A 20,455-nucleotide genomic window follows, 5' to 3' on the forward strand; every position below is an offset into this window, starting at 1 on the left:
CGCAGCGTATTTTACGGTGCAAATCCGTTGACAATGGACCCTACAGTGCTGCCTCTATCTGTGTCTGCTTATAGCGGCAATCCACTGCTACTAGCAGACACGCTTCGGCGTGCATGTTCTCCATGCGCATGCGCAGCATACTCGCACATATCGCAGCCTCTCCTCCTGTTCCCTGAGCAAAGACGAGAGCATCCGCAATGTGTGCAATTATACTGTGCATGGGTGCGGAGAACATGCACACCAAAGCATGCCTGTTCGTAGCAGTGAATTGCAGCTATGAGCAAACACAGATGGAGGCAGCACTGTAGGGTTCTTTTTTGGCGGATCGGCACCGTAAAATACGCTGCAGAAACGTCCGTGTAAATAAGCACCAAGGACACAAGGCAGACATGTATGCACAGTGCCTGCTCCCACTCCCTCGGCTAATGCCAGACATCACAAATCAGGCTGATGTCCGAATATGGATGGGGCAGAAGTGTGGCCAGCCATATAACATAATAAAAGTTTAGTTTGATGAGAGGACCGTAAAATATTAGATAGAAAATAAAATATTTTAACTTATAATATTGCTACATACATTTACAAGAGGAAGCACCCAGAAGCTTCTATCCATGTACAGTATGCATGTTTACGCCAGAAGCAACAGAAGATGCAATAAGAGCTAACAGATGTACTAACTTAAATTCTGAAATAATAGATGAAAAAGATGGTCTGTCCTTTTAATAAACTGAAGTATGTAGAGTGGAGTTTGGAGAATTCCACTCTCTTGTTAGGATCGTGATCTGGTGCCTAGAAGGAGCTTTCCTGTCAGATGCACGGAGGGCAGTAGATGTATATTCATAAAGGTTTATTGATAATAAAAGCATGTACATTAGACAATGCGTTTTGTGAGGGGGCCCTTACTTCATCAAGTCTGAGGTGCCGTACTGTTGTAGAGCCTTAAATATTTAAAAAAATGAAGTATTCATGTCACACTCCGGCCGGAAACATACAAAGTTGTCATTCAAACATATATCTATATATATATACACACATTTACATTTTGCAGTACTCCTGCCCAAAACAATTCATGGCAATATCGCCCTACTAAAGTACTTGAAGGCACACCTTAATGTATACTTCTAATGCACACCTAAAATGTATAATGCATACCATACATACTGTGATATATAACCACCATCATGCAGAAACACATATTCCAAATGCTGCAGAATTTTGCAGCGCTGCGAGCCGCACCAGCACTCCGGCTCATAATAGAAGATACACACCATGATATTTTAACAGTACAACAGGAGCGCTTCATGCTAAAATAGCACTCCAGCCGACATAATATAATATACATCATAATCCTTATAGCCAATCCAATTAATACAACTCACTGTCAGGTGGCAGCCTTCTACTGTCCGACTCTCCTAAATCGTCCCGATGTGTCCCCCCATACTGTCCACAACCAGGGCAGCATCTGGACTGACACAGCACTTGCAACTACAGTTGCTCTAGAAGACCCAGTCCGCACTAACGCCAAGGGCATTTCATTCTATGAAATTTGCTGTCTAAAAATAATATTGGGGGGCATTTATCAACGGCTTTAGTCCATTTTTTTTCTTCTAATTTTGTCGCTAAATTGTCGCAGTTGCGCCTGCACGATTTTCCGTGCGACTTTTTGTTCTGACAGTGAGAAAAGAAAAACAATTTTCCCGCTTTTTTTTTGTCGAAAAAACGATTTTGACTTGCAGTGGTCAGAAATTTATGAAGTGCGACAGTCGCAAAAAAGTCGGAGGGCATGAAAAAACCTACTAAATTTACTCCAGCTCAGACATGGAGCAGACAAAACCAATACCAAAGTAAAAAAAAAAAAATGCTTAAGTGAAAGAAATTTATCAACAGGCTGAAACCAGTTGATAAATATGTCGCACATAAGCAAAAAAATTGTAAGAAAAAAATAACTAAAAAAAGGAATACATAAGCAAACATTGATAAATGCCCCCATTATCATCATTACTTACTAATGGTCATTTTATTGTGAATGTCCTCTCCTTGAAGTCAGCCATATGTTTGAACGACAACATTGTATGTTTCCGGCCTGAGTGTGAGGTCACTCCCCTGTGAACACCCCCACATTTTTTTTTTATATTTAACCCCTTCCCGCAAATGGACTTGTATACACGTCCATTTTTTCTGTGACTTAACGCAAATGGACGTGTATACACGTCCAATACATTTTCTATCACCATGTCCGTTGGCATGGTGATAGAAACATCATCTCAGCTGTCCTGGACAGCTGACCGATGACACTATGCAGCTGGGGACCAATCAGACTGGTCCCCTGCTGCAGATCATTGTCATTAGTCAGTCAGTTAGTGACTGACTAATGACAAGGACTTGCGGGGTTCCGGGCTGATCGGGTCTCTGGTGACCCGATCGCTCAGAAAATAACGATTATCGGTGCAGTCAGAGACCGCTCCGATCATCCTGAAGGGATAGGACCGATTGTGGCAGCTGCCACCTCGCTCCTAAACCCCTGCCATTGATCGTTAGCACTAGCGACCAATGTCAGGAGGGGGGCGGGGGGTTAAAGGTTAAATCCCCGCTCTGCCCCGCCCCTGGATGTCGGGACAGAGCGGGGGGAAGATGGCGGAGGGTCCCGGGACCAGCGATCGTGTCCCGGGACCAGCGATCGTGTCCCGGGACCAGCGATTGCAGTGGGACCCGCAGCAGTACCGGCGGAGGCAGCGGCGGACGGAGCTGTGAAGATCAGCGGTAAGTGATCTTCACTGCTGCGTTCCAGGAGTTGCCTAACTGCAACTCCCAGCAAGCCCAGACAGCCAAAGTCTGTCTGGGCATGCTGGGAGTTGTAGTTTTGCAACATCTGGAGGCCCACAGTTTGGAGACCACTGTGCAGTGGTGTCCAAACTGTGCTCTTACAGATGTTGCAAAACTACAACTCCCTGCATGCCCAGACAGTCCAGGCATGCTGGGAGTTGTAGTTCTGTAACATGTGGCCCTTCAGATTTTGCAGCACTACAACTCTCAGCATGCCTGGACAGTCTGGGCATGCTTGGAGTTGAAGTTTTGCAACATTTGGAGGGCTACAGCTTGGACACCACTGCACAGTGGTCACCAAACTGTGACCCTCCAGATGTTGCAAAACTAACTCCCAACATGTCTTTCGGCGGTCTGGGCATGCTGGGAGTTGTAGTTTTGCAACAGCTGGAGGCTCCATTTTTGGGAAACACTGAGTTAAGTAACAAACTCAGTGTTTTGCAACCAGTGTGCCTCCAGCTGTTGCATAACTACAACACCCAGCCTGCACGGACAGCCAGAGGGCATGCTGGGAGTGTTAGTAGTATGCCTCCAGCTGTTGCATAACTACAAGTCCCAGCATGCCCTCAGTTGTCACTGCATGCTGAGAGTTGTAGTTTTTGCAACGGCTGAAGGATCACTGGTTGCGAAGTTTGTTATCTAACTCAGTGTTTCACAACCGGTGTGACTCCAGCTGTTTCAAACTACAACTCCCAGCATGCACTGATAGACTGTACATGCAGGGAGTTGTAGTTCTGCAACAGCTGGAGGCACACTGGTTGCAAAACACTGAATTAAGTAACAAACTGTGTTTTGCAACCGGTGTGCCTTCAGCTGTTGCATAACTTCAACCCCCAGCATGCACGGACAGCCAAAGGGCATGCTGGTAGCGGTAGTTTTGCAACAGCTGGAGGTTTGACACCCCCCCCATGTGAATGTACAGGGTACATTCACACGGCCGGGGTCTACAGCGGACTTCATGATACAAGTTTGAGATGCAGCAAGTTTTCTGCCGCAGCTCAAACTCTCAGCGGAAAGCTCGCTGTAGACCCTGGCCGTGTGAGTGTACCCTAAAAACACTACACTACACTACATTACACAAAGTAAAAAGTAAAACACTACATATACACATACCACTACACAGCCCCCCTTCACCCCCCCCCCCCCCCAAATAAGAATAAAAAAATTCTTGTATGACACTGTTTCCAAAACGGAGAATCCAGCTGTTGCAAGACAACTCGCAGTATTGCCGGACAGCGATTGACTTTCCAGGCATGCTGGAAGTTTTGCAACAGCTGGAGGCACCCTGTTTGAGAAACCCTTCCATAGGGTATTTTTGGTATCGGAGGCAAGTGTAATTCTTGCATCCAGTTCCGTCCTCATGCAAATCCCTTATTTAGTCCTCAAATGCGCATGGCGCTCTCACTTCGGAGCCCTGTCGTATTTCAAGGAAACAGTTTAGGGCCACATATGGGGTATTTTCGTACTCAGGAGAAATTGCCTAACAAATTTTGGGGGGCTCTTCTCCTTTTACCCCTTATGAAAAGGTGAGGTTGGGGTCTGTACCAGCTGTCATTGTAAAAATGTTTTTACATTTTTTACACTAACATGCTGGGGTTGCCCCATGCTTTTTATTTTCACAAGAGGTAAAAGGAAAAAAATACCCCCAAAATTTGTAACGTAATTTCTCCTGAGTATGGAAATATCCCATATGTGGACATAAAATGCACTGCGGGTGCGCAACAAGGCTCAAGAGTGAGAGCGCCATGTACATTTGAGGTGATTTGCACAGGGGTGGCTGATCGTTACAGCGGTTCTGACATAAACACAAAAAAAAAAACACCCACATGTGACCCCATTTTGAAAACTACACCCCTCACGTAATGTAATGAGGGGTGCAGTAAGCATTTACGCCCCACAGGTGTCTGACGGATTTTTTGAACAGTTGTCTGCAAAAATGAAAAATCTAATATTTAATTTGCACAGCCCACTGTTCCAAAGATCTGTCAAAGGCCAGTGGGGTGTAAATGCTCACTGCACCCCTATTACATTCCTTGAAGGTTGTAGTTTCCGAAATAGGGTCACATGTGGGGGGGGGGTCCACTGTTCTGGCACCACGGGGGGCTTTGTAAAGCACATGACCCCCGACCTTCATTCCAAACAAATTCTCTCTTCAAACTCCCAATGGCGCTCCTTCTCTTCTGAGCAATGCAGTTTGCCCACAGAGCACTTTACATCCACATATGGTGTATTTCCATACACAGAAGAAACGGGGTTCCAAATTTTGGGGGGCATTGTCTCCTATTACCTCTTGTAAAAATGGTACGTTTGGGGAAAAAAACTGCATTTCAGTGAAATTTTTTTTTTTCATTTACACATCCGATTTTAACGAAAAGTCATAAAACACCTGTGGGATGTTAAGGCTCACTGGACCCCTTGTTACGTTCCTTGAGGGGTGTAGTTTCCAAAATAGTATGCCATGTGATGTTTTTTTGCTGTTCTGGCACCATAGGGGCTTCCTAAATGTGACATGCCCCCCAAAAACAATTTCAGAAAAATTCACTCTACAAAATCCCATAGTCGCTCCTTCCCTTCTGAGCCCTCTACTGCGCCCGCCGAACACTTGACATACACATATGAGGTATTTCCTTACTCGAGAGAAATTAGGTTACACATTTTGGGGGGATTTCTCTACTTTTACCCCTTATAAAGATTCAAAAACTGTGTCTACAAGAACATACGAGTGTAAAAAATGCAGTTTTTGAATTTTCTCCTTCACTTTGCTGCTATTCCTGTGAAATACCTAAAGGGTTAACTTCCTTACTGATTGTCATTTTGAATACTTTGAGGGGTGCAGTTTTTATAATGGGGTCATTTATGGGGTATTTCTAATAGGAAGGCCCTTCAAATCCACTTCAAAAATGAACTGGTCCCTGAAAAATTCAGATTTAGAAAATGTTGTGAAAAATTTGAAAATTGCTGCTATACTTTGAAGCCCTCTGATGTCTTCCAAAAGTAAAAACATGTCAACTTTATGATGCAAGCATAAAGTAGACATATTGTATATGTGAATCAAAATATCATTTATTTGGAATGCCTATTTTCCTTACAAGCAGAGAGCTTCAAAGTTTGAAAATTGCTAAATTTTCTAATTTTTCATGAAATTTTGGAATTTTTCACCAAGAAAGGATGCAAGTATCGACAAAATTTTACCGCTATGCTAAAGTAGAATATGTCACGAAAAAACTATCTCGGAATCAAAATTATGAGTAAAAGCATCCCAGAGTTATTAATGCTTAAAGTGACAGTGGTCAGATGTGCAAAAAACGCTCTGGTCCTTAAGGTGAAAATGGGCTTGGTCCTTAAGGGGTTAAAGCTCTACAACAGTACGGAACCTCAGACCTGGCGAAGCAAGAGACTCCTCGCGAAACACGTTGTCTAATGTACATGCTTTTATTATCAATAAACCTTTTTGGATATACATCTGCTGCCCTCCGTGCATCTGTGACAGGACAGCATCCTCTAGGCGCCAGATCACAATCCTAACAAGAGAGTGGAATACGGCACTCCACATACTTTATTGATTCACTGACATCACGGATGACCGGGAAAGGACACAAGGCTGCCACGAGGATTCTATCTGAGTGAATATACTCATATATGCGCTAAACAGTGTTGTGCCTTCAGCGCAACACTAAGAGGTGAGTGTGCAATCTCACCATTCATTGCTCCACATAAGTAACCTTAAGTTATCCCCCTTTTTTTAATTAAAATTTTACTGGAAATAACTACACTTAGAGAGCGCCTGCTCTTTTTTTCTGTTCTCTATTTTTACATATGCTCCTTTTAATGAACTGGTTGCAGGTGTCATTGTACTTTTTTACAAAGCAGAGTATAAACAACTGCTTTATTTTCACGGTGAAGAGGAACATTAGTTCAGTTGGGATACGGGAAAGGTTTGTTGAAACAGCCCAGGAGTGCTCTTATGTGTCATCAGCAATCTCAACCAGTCATTAGTGCGTTATCCCGAGGATCTATATCATTAGTTTAAATTAGCTGATCTTAATTAGCCAGCTGGTCCCTTCCTTGACAAACAAGACAAGGAATACAATGCAGAAATATAGGACACTACCTCATTAGCATCCCTATTTGTTCAGCTTTTTCTGTGGTGTGATGTATGCTGTTTAAGTTTTTCCTTGACACATTTTATTAGTTATTTTATCATTTCAACAAGATGTATGTTATAAGTTCAACAAGATAGTTAATAAATGAAATTAAAAAAAAATATTGTTTACCTCATTTGGCTTTAAAGTTAATATTAGAGAAATTAGCGAATACTTTCTCTTGGTTTTAGTATGTAAATCTTTAGAAAGTTCAATGAAACAGCATTTACGTGGATTATGATGGATTAGACAAAAAAGCTATTTTTTTTAAAACAGCTCTACGTTTGCCTAAGGGTTGTGTCTGGTATTGAAGTTCATCTCCAATCAAGTGAATACAACTGTGCTGCAATACCGCTCAGAGCCCATGGGCAAGTCCTAAACTTCTATATGAAGTGATAAATCACATTTTCTGAACATATCACATTTAAACCTATTATTTAAGAGGCTGGCATACAGTATTCTTATATGCATAAATGATAGGCAATAGCTAGTTTAATATTACCTGACTGTAAACATCACCAGATAAGATAAGTGTATGAGGTATAAGATTGAATGGCATAGTTGACAACCAATAAACATATCATGCAATATATAAATATATTCAAGTAAACATTATTAATATATATGATATGATACTATTGAGGAAAAGTCTAGATTTTGTGAGATATTGTTGGTTGAAAGAACATGAAAGTAAAGTTTTATGTAAAATGTATAATGCAATATCAAACATTAATAAACACATAAAAGCAGCGTATTTATTACACATTATACAATATATGAAGATTATGAAATAACCAAACCAAGCAAAATGCAACAACTCACTCTGAAATAACATACTTAAAATTACCTTTAAAAAGATTGACTGCTAGCGAGGAGTAAAATGGAAAGTGGTCAACAGCAATCACAACCATGAGGAACAATTTTCCAGATGTACAGTAGCAAAATTGTCTGTCTGATTAGATGAAAGATTTAGATACTAGGTGTGAAAACTTTGAAGTGTCCTTCACAAGCTGTACATGACTTTACTGGATGAGTTATAAGAAACAGAAAAAACAATAACTTGAGCTTGTTCTCTTTGTTTTGAGAAAGAAAAGGGATATTCCAAATTAGGGACTTTAAATCTCTGTTTAGCATTATAAATAAATGCTTTAGTCTTATTGAACCTAACATTATTTAGCTTTATCCCAACCAAAATAAAAAATAAGCTAGTTCTTAGAAACTTGGAGAATTTTATATATCCTAAAAAATTGCATTTAAATTTAATCTGCTCATGTATTAAGATCATTTTAAATATCATGCTAAATCTTTTATTTTCCATGAAACAAATGTTATTTATTTAATAATATATAATCTTTCTTAATTATTATTATTTATTTTTAGGCAGTAAACACAGATCCTGTTCCTGTGAAACTACATTATGATAAGTCACATGACCAAGTCTGGGTTCTCAGCTGGGGTACCATGGAAAAGTCCTCCTCAACATTACAGGTATTTTATAATATGTGTTCTATTAGGGTAGGTTTTCATAGATTTTTCTACCAGAAAACTGTCATAAATGTTGCTGCAAATCTGTCCGATAACTTACCACAAACCCTTGCAAAATATAGTGTGAAAAAGGTTGTTCGATGAACACTATCTTATATTCTATCCAAAGGGGACCTTTTAATCCGTATATAGATACACAGCAGATTTATACTCCTGTTGTGTTGAAATTCTTAGGTCTGTTTCTCTAATAAATTATGGACACTATATCTGGGGTCTATATGACATTGGGGGGTCTGTATTACATTTGGGGTGTCAACTTCTGGTTCTTTATTACATAGTGGGGGCTGAATCTGAGGTCTATATTACATTGCGGGTCTGTGTCTGGGGTCTGCATTACATTTGAGGGATCAGCTTCTGGGGTCTATATAATATCAAGGCTTTTCATCTGAGGTCTGTGTTACATTGCAGGTCTGCATCTGGTGTTTTATTGCATTGGGACATCTGTATCTGGGATTTGTATTACATTGGTCATCTTTGTATTATACTGGGGGATTTGCCTCTATGGTCTTTATAACAATGGGGTTTCTGCAGCTTGGGTCTATATTAAATTGTGTATTCGGCATCTGGGGATATATATTACATTTTGTATTCTGTATCTGAAATCTGTATTACATTGTGGGTCTGCATCTGGGTCCTGTATTACATTGCTGTGAAAGCACGGTGAGTCCACAGCAGAGTCTGCAAATGTGGCTTTCAAATAGATTTTCATTGATATACAAGTTATTAAATAATATGTATTTAATCTGCTCCCAATCCTGCAATACATCCTCACCTTTTGGTGCAGATTTGCCTATGTAAATTACCTGTGGATATGCAGATTCTTTGTGCCCTAAAGTGGGCAATGTTTGTCTTGATGCCTAGAGCAGCATAAATAGTAAATAATGTCCTGTATGCAGTAAATGTATATACAGTTTACAAGCACACTATAGCAGATTCCTTATAATTTAATATTTGCAATGACTTGGACTTTAGGACAAATTGGGCTTTTTAGGCAAAATGGAGTGGAATGTACTTTTGATATTCATCCCAGTCAGCAGGGGAGTTATACACTTTTTTACTTCTAAATACATTTTGAGATCAGAAAAACAATTCTAGAAGAAATTTTGCCTTTTCTAAATGGTTTTAATGGTTTTAACAAAAGTGAAAAAGTATTTTACAGATACAGTAATGTGAATGTTTTGTTCTTTGATAGAACATTTAAAATTGTTTTAGAAACCAGTTTTCACATTTGTAAATTTTAGTGAGAGTTCCAGCAGTTTGGATTATATCTGAGTAGCTCATGCTGATACCTAGACTGTTCTAATTTTAACAAGTTCCTGTATTTAGAATACACCTGTTTGTAGAAAATCTATTTTCCATAGTAAGTTATATTGTCTCAGCATACAGTCTCTTTTGTCACAATTATAGTACACAGGACATAGTAAGCAGACCTTGTAAATAAAGGGCTGGGTCACCCATAACAAATTACACATAACAAATTCTGATGGATAGCAGGAAATATGCTGTGTATTCTCCTATTAGCAGAGACACAGGGCTACCTGGAGGCAGCCCAGTGTGTGCAGTGAGGTTTGGAGGTGGACCTGTAGGTCACAGTCACGTCAGCAAGCCGGGCCCACCTCAAAACTTTACTCCACTCACAGGGCTGACGTGGGCAGCCTTGTGTGTCTGCTTATAGGAGAATATGCAGCATATTTCTCACTGTGCAGTGGATTTTGTGTAGCATAAAAAACTACCTATCTTGGGAACATTACCTACCTGGTGGCATGACCTAATAGGGGCCACTAACTACTCGGGGCATTACCTTCATGATACACTACCTTCCTTGGGATGCCACCTACCTGTATTTTCCATAAGCAACATCTTATTTTCTGTCCACCAACACAAAACACTCTGATAGTGCCCCCCTCTAAATTAGACTCTGGATCCACCACTGTTTGAGGCATGGTGGTCCCTTTTTAGATCTCTTAGTTGTTAGCCATTGGGCTAGAGCAGAAGGTCTTTGTTATTGTTACAGCAAGAGGGCAACGGCCTATTTTATTCCATTCCATTGGGAGTGCCTTTTTTATTCTTCAGTGGTTAACAAATGAAGTGTATAGACTGTAGTCTAGATCTGCCTGTCTGTTGTTTAACCTTGAGTAAGCAAACTAAACAGTAAGACTGAGAAATGTTGTATCAAAATTGACAGCATTATCCTAATATACTGTATAACTGGAAATAAAAGTGTATGTGATCCAATTATAGGGATGTAAACATTTCATCAGACACAGACAGACTCTAATTCAAGTTCCTTGGCCCCAATGCAAAATCTGTAACAAGGTCTTCACCTACCAAGTGCTATTTATAATACTAATATCTTGACACCTGAGTCTGGGTGTGACTCATACAAACATGGCAAATGCCAACTGCTTGGATAGTATACTGCTCTGTGGTTATAGCCGTATATTTAAAAAATGCATTACGAATACAAAAAAATCCCAACTCATTTCATATGAAAAATAACTAGCTGAATGACTCATATACCAGGTAGGCACAATAATACTATGATAATAATATGCACAATACTGGTGTCCAATGTGCCTAACCACATATGTCAGCATCCAGACCAGCAATATAAGCAAAAGCTGATGATGTGATAACCATAATAAAACAAAACATCAGATGAGCCTTGGTGCTAGTCCATACGGAGGCCAGGTCTATCCAAAGGATAGGGGATAAGATGTCTGATCACGGGGGTCCCGCAGGTTGGGACCCCCACATTCTACCATGCGGCATCCACCTGTAACGGCTTCTGGAACCGCTGGAGGCCCTGAGGCTAATACCATCCCGACCACGGGGACGTAAGATCGTGACGTCCCCTCAATGCAAGTCTATGGGAGGGGGCGTGACAAAATTCACGCCCCCTCCCATAGACTTGCATTGAGGGGGCGGATGTGACGTCATACGGGGGCGGAGTCATGACATCACAATCTTACGTCCCCATGGTCGGGATGGTATTAGCCTGAGGGCCTCCAGTGGTGCCGAAAGCCATTACAGGTGGGTGTCGCATGGTAGAATGGGGGGGGGGTCCCCAGCGGCGGAACCCCTGCGATCAGACATCTTTTCCCCTATCCTTTGGATAGGAGAAAAGATGTCTAGGGGTGGAGCACGCCTTTAAAGGGTTAACACACTTACTGAATGTCATTTTGAATACTTGTGGGGTTGCAGTTTTTATCATGGGGTCATTCATGGGGTATTTCAAATATGACGGCCCTTCAAATCCACTTCAAAACTGAACTGGTCCCTGAAAAATTCCGATTTTGAAAATTTTGTGAAAAATTGGAAAATTGCTGCTGAACTTTAAAGCCCTGTAATGTCTTCCAAAAGTAAAAACATGTCAACTTTATGATGTAAATATAAACGATTAAGGACGTTCCGTACGAAACGCATCAGACGCTTCTACCTCTGTATGTGAATCCTATCTGATGGATCAATAAAGAATACTACTTTTAATTGCATCTTGGGAGCTGGACGACTTCTTTGTTCACATTTTCGTGTTTGGCCGAGGGCGGGATCGGCACGTCCGTGCTCAGCTGATGCATGTTCCCTAATAGGTGGTGAGCGGAACCGGTGTCTTGCACAAACAAACATAAAGTAGACATATTGTATATGTGAATCAATATATAATTAATTTGGTATGTCCGTTTTCCTAACAAGCAGAGAGCTTAGAAAATTGCTAAATTTTCTAATTGTCCATGACATTTTGGAATTTCTCACCAAAAAATTATGCAAGTATTGACAAAAATTTAAAGTAGACTATATCATGAAAAAAAACAATCTCAGAATAAAATTCATAACTTAAAGCATCTCAGAGTTATTAATGCTTAAAGTGGCAGTGGTCAGATGTGGAAAAAACTCTCTGGTCCTTAAGGTGAAAATTGACTTGGTCCTTAACGGGTTAAACAAAAACCCTAACCCTCACAAATGCAGGTGGGAAAGGGTTAATTTAACTATCATATATTTGTAATTGACATATAGATGAACAAGTGTGCCACGTTTTATCGAGATATCTTTAGCCATTTGGAAGTTATGCTGAAACATAAATTTCCCATAGACCTCCATGGAACTTTAAACAAAAATCTTGACCCTCGCAAATGGGAGTGGGTTATGGTTAATTTATCTATCCTATGTTTGTAGTTTACATATAAGTAACATGTAACCAAGTATCGAAAATACACTCAGCCATTTGGAAGATATGTTGGAACATACACACACACATTGAGTTTTATATATATATATATATATATATATATATATATATATATGTATTTCACCCCTTCCCCACCTATGACGTACCCCTACGTCATGAGTCGGGTTGAGGGGAATATGACGCGGGCCCGCAGGTCTGTCTGCATCATAAACGGCAGATGCCCGCTGCTATCAGCAGCTGACATCTGCCGGTAGTGACAGACATTGAAGCTGGCTCCGATGTTCATCATTGAAATGGTGAAATGCTGTCATCAGTAGCGATCATGGCATTTAAACATTGAATGCTGGTAATCCCTGAGGTCTGGGGAACCCACGTGCAGTTCTGCGATGTAATTGCGGGCTGCAGATGGGTTGCTGGGGAAGAATGGGGACCTACCCGTCCTTCCTGGTCCTCAATGGATCGACGATTGCTTAAAGGGGTACTCGGGTGAAAAACTATTTTTTTTTAATCAACTGGTGCCAGAAAGTTAAACAGATTTGTAAATTACTTCTATTTAAAAATATTAAACCTTCCAGTACTTATCAGTAGCTGTATGCTCCACATGAAGTTATTTTCTTTTAAAATGTATTTTTTTTCTGACCACAGCGCTCTCCAGGGGAGTACCCCTTTAAGGACCAGGCCAATTTTATTTGAGCATTTTCGTTTTTTCCTCCTCACCTTCTAAAAATCATAACTCTTTTATATTTTCATCCACAGACTAGTATGGGGGCTTGTTTTTTGCGTAACCAGTTGTCTTTTGTAATGACATCACTCATTTTACCATAAAATGTATGGCGCAACCAAAAAATACAATTTGTGTGGGCAAATTTTTAAAAAACAAAAATTTTGCTAATTTTGGAAGGTTTTGTTTTCACGCCGTACAGTTTATAGTAAAAATGATATGTGTTCTTAATTATGTGGGTCAATACGATTAAAGGGATACCCATGATTACATACTTTTCTATTATTGTTGTGCTTAAAAAACATCACAAACTTTTTAACCAAATTTTTCCATATTAGCAGCAGTATGATTGCTAATTTTTGGTGCCGTGATCTATACTTTTTATTGATACCACATTTGTATATATAAAACTTTTATTAATTTATTTTATAATTTTTTTTTTAATAAAATGTGAGAAAAAAGTAGCAATTTTGGACTTTTTTTACTTTCACACTGTACGCGATCATTAACATTATATTTTAATAGTTTGGACATTTACGCACAAGGCGATACCAAATATGTATATCATTTTTTTTTTACACTTTTTGGAGGTAAAATGGGAAAAAGGATAATTTTACATTTTTATTGGGGGAGGGGATTTTTAAAATTTTGTAAACTTTTCCTTTACATTTTTTTACTTCTTTTTCTACACTTTAATAGTCCCTATAGGGGACTATTTATAGCAATCAGTGTATTGCTATACACTCCTCATCATCATCCCCACCACTCCTCGCAGCATGAACAGATGTCTGATCATGGGCTCCTTGCTTCCCCTCAGCATATCCCCACCATGGCTACCACCGCCAGTCCCACTAGTGCTAAGCTCAGTCACTGCATCCCCCTCCACCACCTCTGCAATACACTCCAAATGCTGACTGTCCTCAAACAACTTCTTGTGGCTAATACTATCTTTCTGCTCAGCACTAGTAGAAGAAAGCAAAGACAGAGCTGATGCAAACCATTTTGCTAAGATCATTTTTTTTTATTGAAAAAGATTTGGAGGTTTTTGTTATGTTTTGGGGTGATTTGGCATTCACTAAGTAGTCAATTATCAGTAATCCCGCCCAGTGCAGGATCAGTAATCAGTTCATTATTGATGCTTTTAATGCGTATTTATGTTAAATATATGTTTGAATAAATCCATAAAATACAGGAAACTTGCCCTAAAACGCATATTCCACATTCACTATTAACGCTTTTAATGCATATTTATGTGAAAATATAGATTAGTCCACTGATTTGCTCAGCATGCTTTGCATTGTAATGTGATAGTTTTCATGGGCTTGTTTTCCATTGATACTGCTGGGATATGTAGGGCACCAATTGTAAACAGCAGGAATGTGACAGTAGGTCACTGTTTGTGGTGAGCCAACTATTCAATGCTTTGCTCAGCTTGCTTTCAATTGGAGAAAGGCTTTCTGGGATCAATAGGGCACTCTTTGCTCTCTCTCAGCTTGATTTCCAAAATGGCAGCCACAGTGCAGTGCATAGGGTTTTTTCAACCTCTTAAACCCACCCCTAAAATGTCTACTCATTAGCCTATATATGTCACATAATGCAAGCAATAATTGGATAACCTTGGGTCATGTGATCTTGTTTTAGCTGCAAGGTATGCTGGGCTACCCCGAAGTTCTCTCATAGTGTTCTTAGTAATTCCTCCTTTTATTCAGGTGCCAAATAGCCATGTGTTCCTCATCCCTTCTGCTTAAAATAGTGCCAATGCCAGGATTGCGGGAAAGTTTTTGTGAGCTGAATTTACCCTAAAGCGAGACCAGGCTCACTGGGCTCAACTCACTCATCTCTACCAATAAATCTATTCTAAAAACACAGGCCATTTTTAGGATACATCTAAGGTTCTAACTAGAGATGAGCGAATCGAATCTGACAAATCTAAATTCGTTAAGAATTTCAGGAAAAAATTGATTTGCAATGAATGTGAATATCGCCACGATTTTATAGCGTGACTCGCTTCATTAAACTCCATTTAGTGCGGCCCAGGCTCCAGGGCATCTAAAATGGTGGATCCACATGTGAGGACATGGGGCAAGGAATCCTGGGAAGGCGGGAACAAGGGTAGGCGGGATGACCCTGAATCACATGCAGCATGCCAGTCACAACTGTGATGTCACAGCCCTATATAATTGGCAGCCATATTGCGGCCAGTCACTTAAGCCTTTCACTGCAGAGAGAAAGATAGGGATAGATAGCGCTGTGTGTTGCACAGAAAGCTTTTATTTCCAGCAGTGATTCACCTCCTAGCCAAGTCAGCATTCTGTTGCATAGAGAGAGGAACAGAGAGCAGTGTGTGTTTCATTCTTACTGCAGCGATTCACCTCCCAGTCACTGTCTACAGCGTTCTATTTCAGAGAGGGACAGAGAGCTGTGTGTTGCACAGTGTGTTGCACAGAACAGCAGCAATTCACCTCAAGCACAAATCCTGCCTAAAAGCACTGATAGTGAAGGGAGTGAAGCTGAGAGAGAAAGTGCAATTTTGAATGTAGTACATAGCGACTGTGTGCTGCAGCACTGGTATTTACTGCTTGTGTTGTGCACAGATACTTTTTTAAGCCGACTGTAGCATATTATATTCCATATACGCACTAAGTATGTTAGGCAGAGAGGTGCCAGGACATGCACAGAGGAGTGGCAGATGCCTAAATCCTTCAGGCAGAGGTAGCAGCAGAATAGGGGCGAGTGGCAGCAGGAGTTGCAGCGAGGGGCCTGAGCTCCCGGTATAAGCTAGCGGTCGTGTCTCGACCACCAACCCATCTGCCGTCATTGATTGGTTAAAACGGTCATCCACTTAATCACAAGTGATATCTGACACCCCCAACATCTGTCAACAGTCGGTGGGGTCCTTAGACACAACCCTCAGTTGGCATGGCCCGCGGCAGTCCCTGTCTTCCCATTGCCTAAGTCCTATGGTGTTCCCTCCCCCACAGAAGTATCTTATGCTGTGGGTTCAGCTCCTAGAGGACAGTCAGCAACTACTTCCCATCCAAGTAGTGGAGGAGACATCCGCCGCTTCCTGCACTGGGCAGGCAAATAGTGATGAGGGAGTGGCGTGGGAGGTGGTGTTGCGAGCATTCAGGCTCCTGAAGCAGACACTATTGAGGAACCTGAGGAGGACATCAGTGGTGTGCAGACACAACTCGATGATTATGATGATGATGATGATGAAGCTGATCACACTTAGGAGCTGGGTGCAGAAGGGGCTTCATCATCATCAGGAGAAGAGGGTTGCAGGTTGCCCGTGAGGAAGCAGATTAGCCAGCAAGGTGGTAGCATGGTTAGCAGTTAGCATGGTGGCAGATGTGGAAAGTCTGGAGCCAAACGTGCCCTAGGTAGACCACCTGCTTCGCGGCAGCCTACCTTCCCGGGAGGTAGTGAAACAGGGGTTCCTGGAGTCGACGGCAGTAGCAGTCAGTGCGGACTGTTGGTGGGAAAATCAGCTACTTTGTGGTGTGCCAGTTTTTCATCAAGCATCCGTAGGAGGTTAACCTGGCCACATGCAGTGTGAAGTGTGGCCAGGGTCCAAATGTTGGCACCACGGCCCTGCATCAACATATGCAGTGTCACCATAAAGCGGCCTGGGAGAATCGTGGCTCCTATGTGGTGGTCCAGCCTGTTCCCTGTTTCAGCCAGCCAAGGCTCCAACACCTCAGCTGAAGGGAGCTGTGTGTCATTCCAATATTATGTAGCTCCAGATGCTCCTGCTCCTCCTACTTTGAGTCAGTAATTCTGCCAGCAATCCATCAGCAAAGCCATGTCCAAGAGACAACAGTATGCTCCCACTCATCCAACGGCGCAGAAGCTGAATGTGCTCCTGTCCAAGTTGCTAGTGCTGCAGTCACTCCCATTTCAAGTGGTGGACTCTGCACCTTTCTGGCTTGTGCCAAGCCGAGGTAGAGAGTGTCAACATGCCTTTTCTTTGCAAAGAAGACAGTACAAGCTCTGCACAATTTTGTGGAACAGAAGGTGGGCCAGTCGGTGTGTACCAATAGTGAACGGCAGCGCCGACGTGTGAAGCTGCAACTACAGTCAGGTCTTTTACAGCCCACTGGATGAATGTGGTTCCCGCACAGCCACAACAACAGCAACTTGGACAGGTTACGCTGCTTCTGCCTCCATGCTCTAAGGCCGTTGGTCTTATGAAAGTGTGCAACGCCACCTCCTCATCCTCCACCGTGTCCTCAGCCTCCACTGCACAGACAAGTCTCAGTGCCCCTCCAGCATACCATGTGTGCAGGGCACAGAGGTGTCACGCTGTCCTTCACATGGTTTGCCTTGGCAAACAGAGTCACACAGAGGAGGAACTGCTAAAATTCATTCATCAAGAAATCGAATCATGGCTTCCCCACAAAAACTGGAAATGGGAGCCATGGTGACTGACAACAGGAAGAACATCTTGTCTGCTCTGCGACAAGGAAGCCTGAGACATGCGCCCTGCATGGCACGTGTTCCATCTGGTTGTCAAACGGTTCCTGAAGTGTTCCCTCCACAACTGCAAGGCATCCTAACAATGGGAAGGAAACTTTGCATGCACTTCAGCCACTCCTATACCGCAAAGCACACTCCTTGATCTAAAGCGTCAGAACAGCATCCCCAACATAGTCTGATTTGTGACGTTTCCACACATTTAAATTCCACCCTCCATATGTAGGTATGTAGGACCGACTATACGAACAGAGAAAAGCCATCACTGATTCCTTGATGATCCAAGCGAATAGGGGGACTCCCCTGTGTAACTTCAATGTCAACCAGTGGCAACTCATAAATGACACCTGCCGTTTGCTCAGGCCCTTTGGGGAAGTCAGTCGCCAGAATTACAGGATGAACAACGTCATTTCACCAATTCATCTACTACAACAGGTCTTGGAAATTATTACTGGTCAGGGCACTGGAGACGTGGCGTCTACATCTCACGGCCACATGAGCCCTGTGGGGGCTGAACTGGAGGAGGAGGAAGGGGAGGGGCACAGTGGAGCAAAGTTTAGGTTTTGCAAGATGGGCAGCTTTTCTAGTCATCTGACAGGAGAGGAGGAGCAGGAGCCGCTGGAAGAGCTAGAGGATTATGAGGAAGGCGAGACAAAGGACCCAGACACACCGTGTTAGTATTCAGTGGAGTTGGAGGCAGCGAGTCCCTCCGAGTCACTTGCACAAATGGCACGATGCATGCTCACTTGCTTGCGTAGTGACTGCAGAATTGTCACCATTCGTCAGCGGGATCATTTCTGGCTCTTCACCTTATTGGACCCTCGCTACCGGCACAAAAGGGGGGCCTTTTTCACACCCACTGAGATGGAGGACAAACTGACCTACTACAGAGACATCCTACGTAGTCAGTTGGCCGATGCCTATCTGCACCATCGTCCATCCTCTCGCAGGTCTGACTCGGGGGGCCCTCTGTGCTCACCTTCCACTGCCATGGATGCTGGGGAGAGAAGGGGTGGCAAGAGCAGTATCAGCTCCACCAGCAGCAGCTTGAGTCAACAGTCGCTGATGAGTAGCTTTCTTCACCCACATAGTGAGGCAACTCATCAGCAGAAGGTAGACCTGGAGCAGGACCTGAATCAGCAGTTGATGGCATAACTTGACATGACCATGCCAATACACCTTGAAGATCCGCTGGACTTCTGGGCAGCCAAACTTGATTTGTGGCCGCAACTAGCAGAGTTTGCCCTGGAAAAGCTATCCTGTCAGTAGTGTGCCATCAGAGCCAGAGTTTAGTGTGGTGGGGGCCATAGTAACCCCAAGGAGAACTCGTCTGTCCACGAAAAATTTGGTGAGACTGACCTTTGTGAAGATGAATCAGGCATGGATCAGCCAGGATTTCCACCCACCAATGCCAGATGCATCAGAGTAGATTGACCATGGTGCCACACCAACACTTCACAAATATGGATAGTGCAAACATTTTTTAAATTGCCTCTCCCCAGTTACAGACATTTCACAAGTATTAAGCATATGCATTAGCTAAAACATAACTTTTCTTAGGATAAAATATACGTACTCAATTTTTTTTTCAATCAAACAAAAGGAAAGGTGTGCAAAAAACACCATGTGCCACCTATACCACAAAGTATTAATGTGATGCAAAGACCTCTAAAAGGTGGACGGGAAAAACGTATGGTCCATTGTCACCAGTGGGGGTAAAAACTTCCCCTGTAAGGTCTTACTCTTGCATTATTTGTTCCCTTTTTTGCAAGTGTTACTCGTCCTAAAAAGGGCAGCCCCACACAGGAAACTCTCCCTATTTCCCCCTACAAACACTGCCATTTCCCAGGGTTTTTAGGTGGAAATAGAGAGAGTTTCCTGTCAGGGGCCGCCCTTTATAGGGTGAGTAACACTTGTCAAGAAGGGAATTAATAGGGCGAGAGTAGAGCCTTACAGGGGAAGTTTTTACCCCCACCTGCAACAATAGACAATATGTTGTTCCCGTGCACCTTTTCGAGGAAAGTGTTACTCGTCTTAAAAAGGGCTGCCTCAAACAGAAACCTCTCCCTATTTCCACCTATAAACCCTGGGAAATGTTAGTGTTTGTAGGTGGAAATAGGGAGAGGTTCCTGTGTGGGGCCGCCCTTTTTAGGGCGAGAAACACTTGCCAAGAAGGGAATTAATAATGCGAGAGTAGGGCCTTACAGAGGAAATGTTTACCCCCACCGGTTCCAATTGTCACGATTCGGCTGGCTGGAGGTGGATCCTCTGTGCCAGAGAGGGATTGGCGTGGACCGTGTTGGTGGACCGGTTCTAAGTTGCTACTGGTATTCACCAGAGCCCGCCGCAAAGCGGGATGGTCTTGCAGCGGCGGTAGCAACCAGGTCGTATCCACCAGCAACGGCTCAACCTCTCTGACTGCTGAAGATAAGCGCGGTACAAGGGAGTAGACAAGAGCAAGGTCGGACGTAGCAGAAGGTCAGGGCAGGCAGCAAGGATCGTAGTCAGGGGCAACGGCAGGAGGTCTGGAACACAAGCTAGGAACACACAAGGAAACGCTTT

The 20,455-nt window shown here is 42.6% G+C and overlaps 1 protein-coding gene across 2 annotated transcripts in view; it reads left to right on the top strand.

Annotated features, from left to right (window-relative positions):
- Positions 1-20,455, top strand: part of FSTL5 (follistatin like 5) — an 872,209-nt gene that overhangs the window by 817,138 nt on the left and 34,616 nt on the right. For both annotated transcript variants that reach the window (XM_056561517.1, XM_056561526.1), the window contains exon 13: positions 8,346-8,453. In XM_056561517.1, the coding sequence (XP_056417492.1) occupies positions 8,346-8,453 (108 nt within the window). The remainder of the gene's footprint in view (positions 1-8,345; positions 8,454-20,455) is intronic.

Source organism: Hyla sarda, chromosome 1, assembly GCF_029499605.1.
Source record: "Hyla sarda isolate aHylSar1 chromosome 1, aHylSar1.hap1, whole genome shotgun sequence".
Lineage (NCBI taxonomy): Eukaryota > Metazoa > Chordata > Amphibia > Anura > Hylidae > Hyla > Hyla sarda.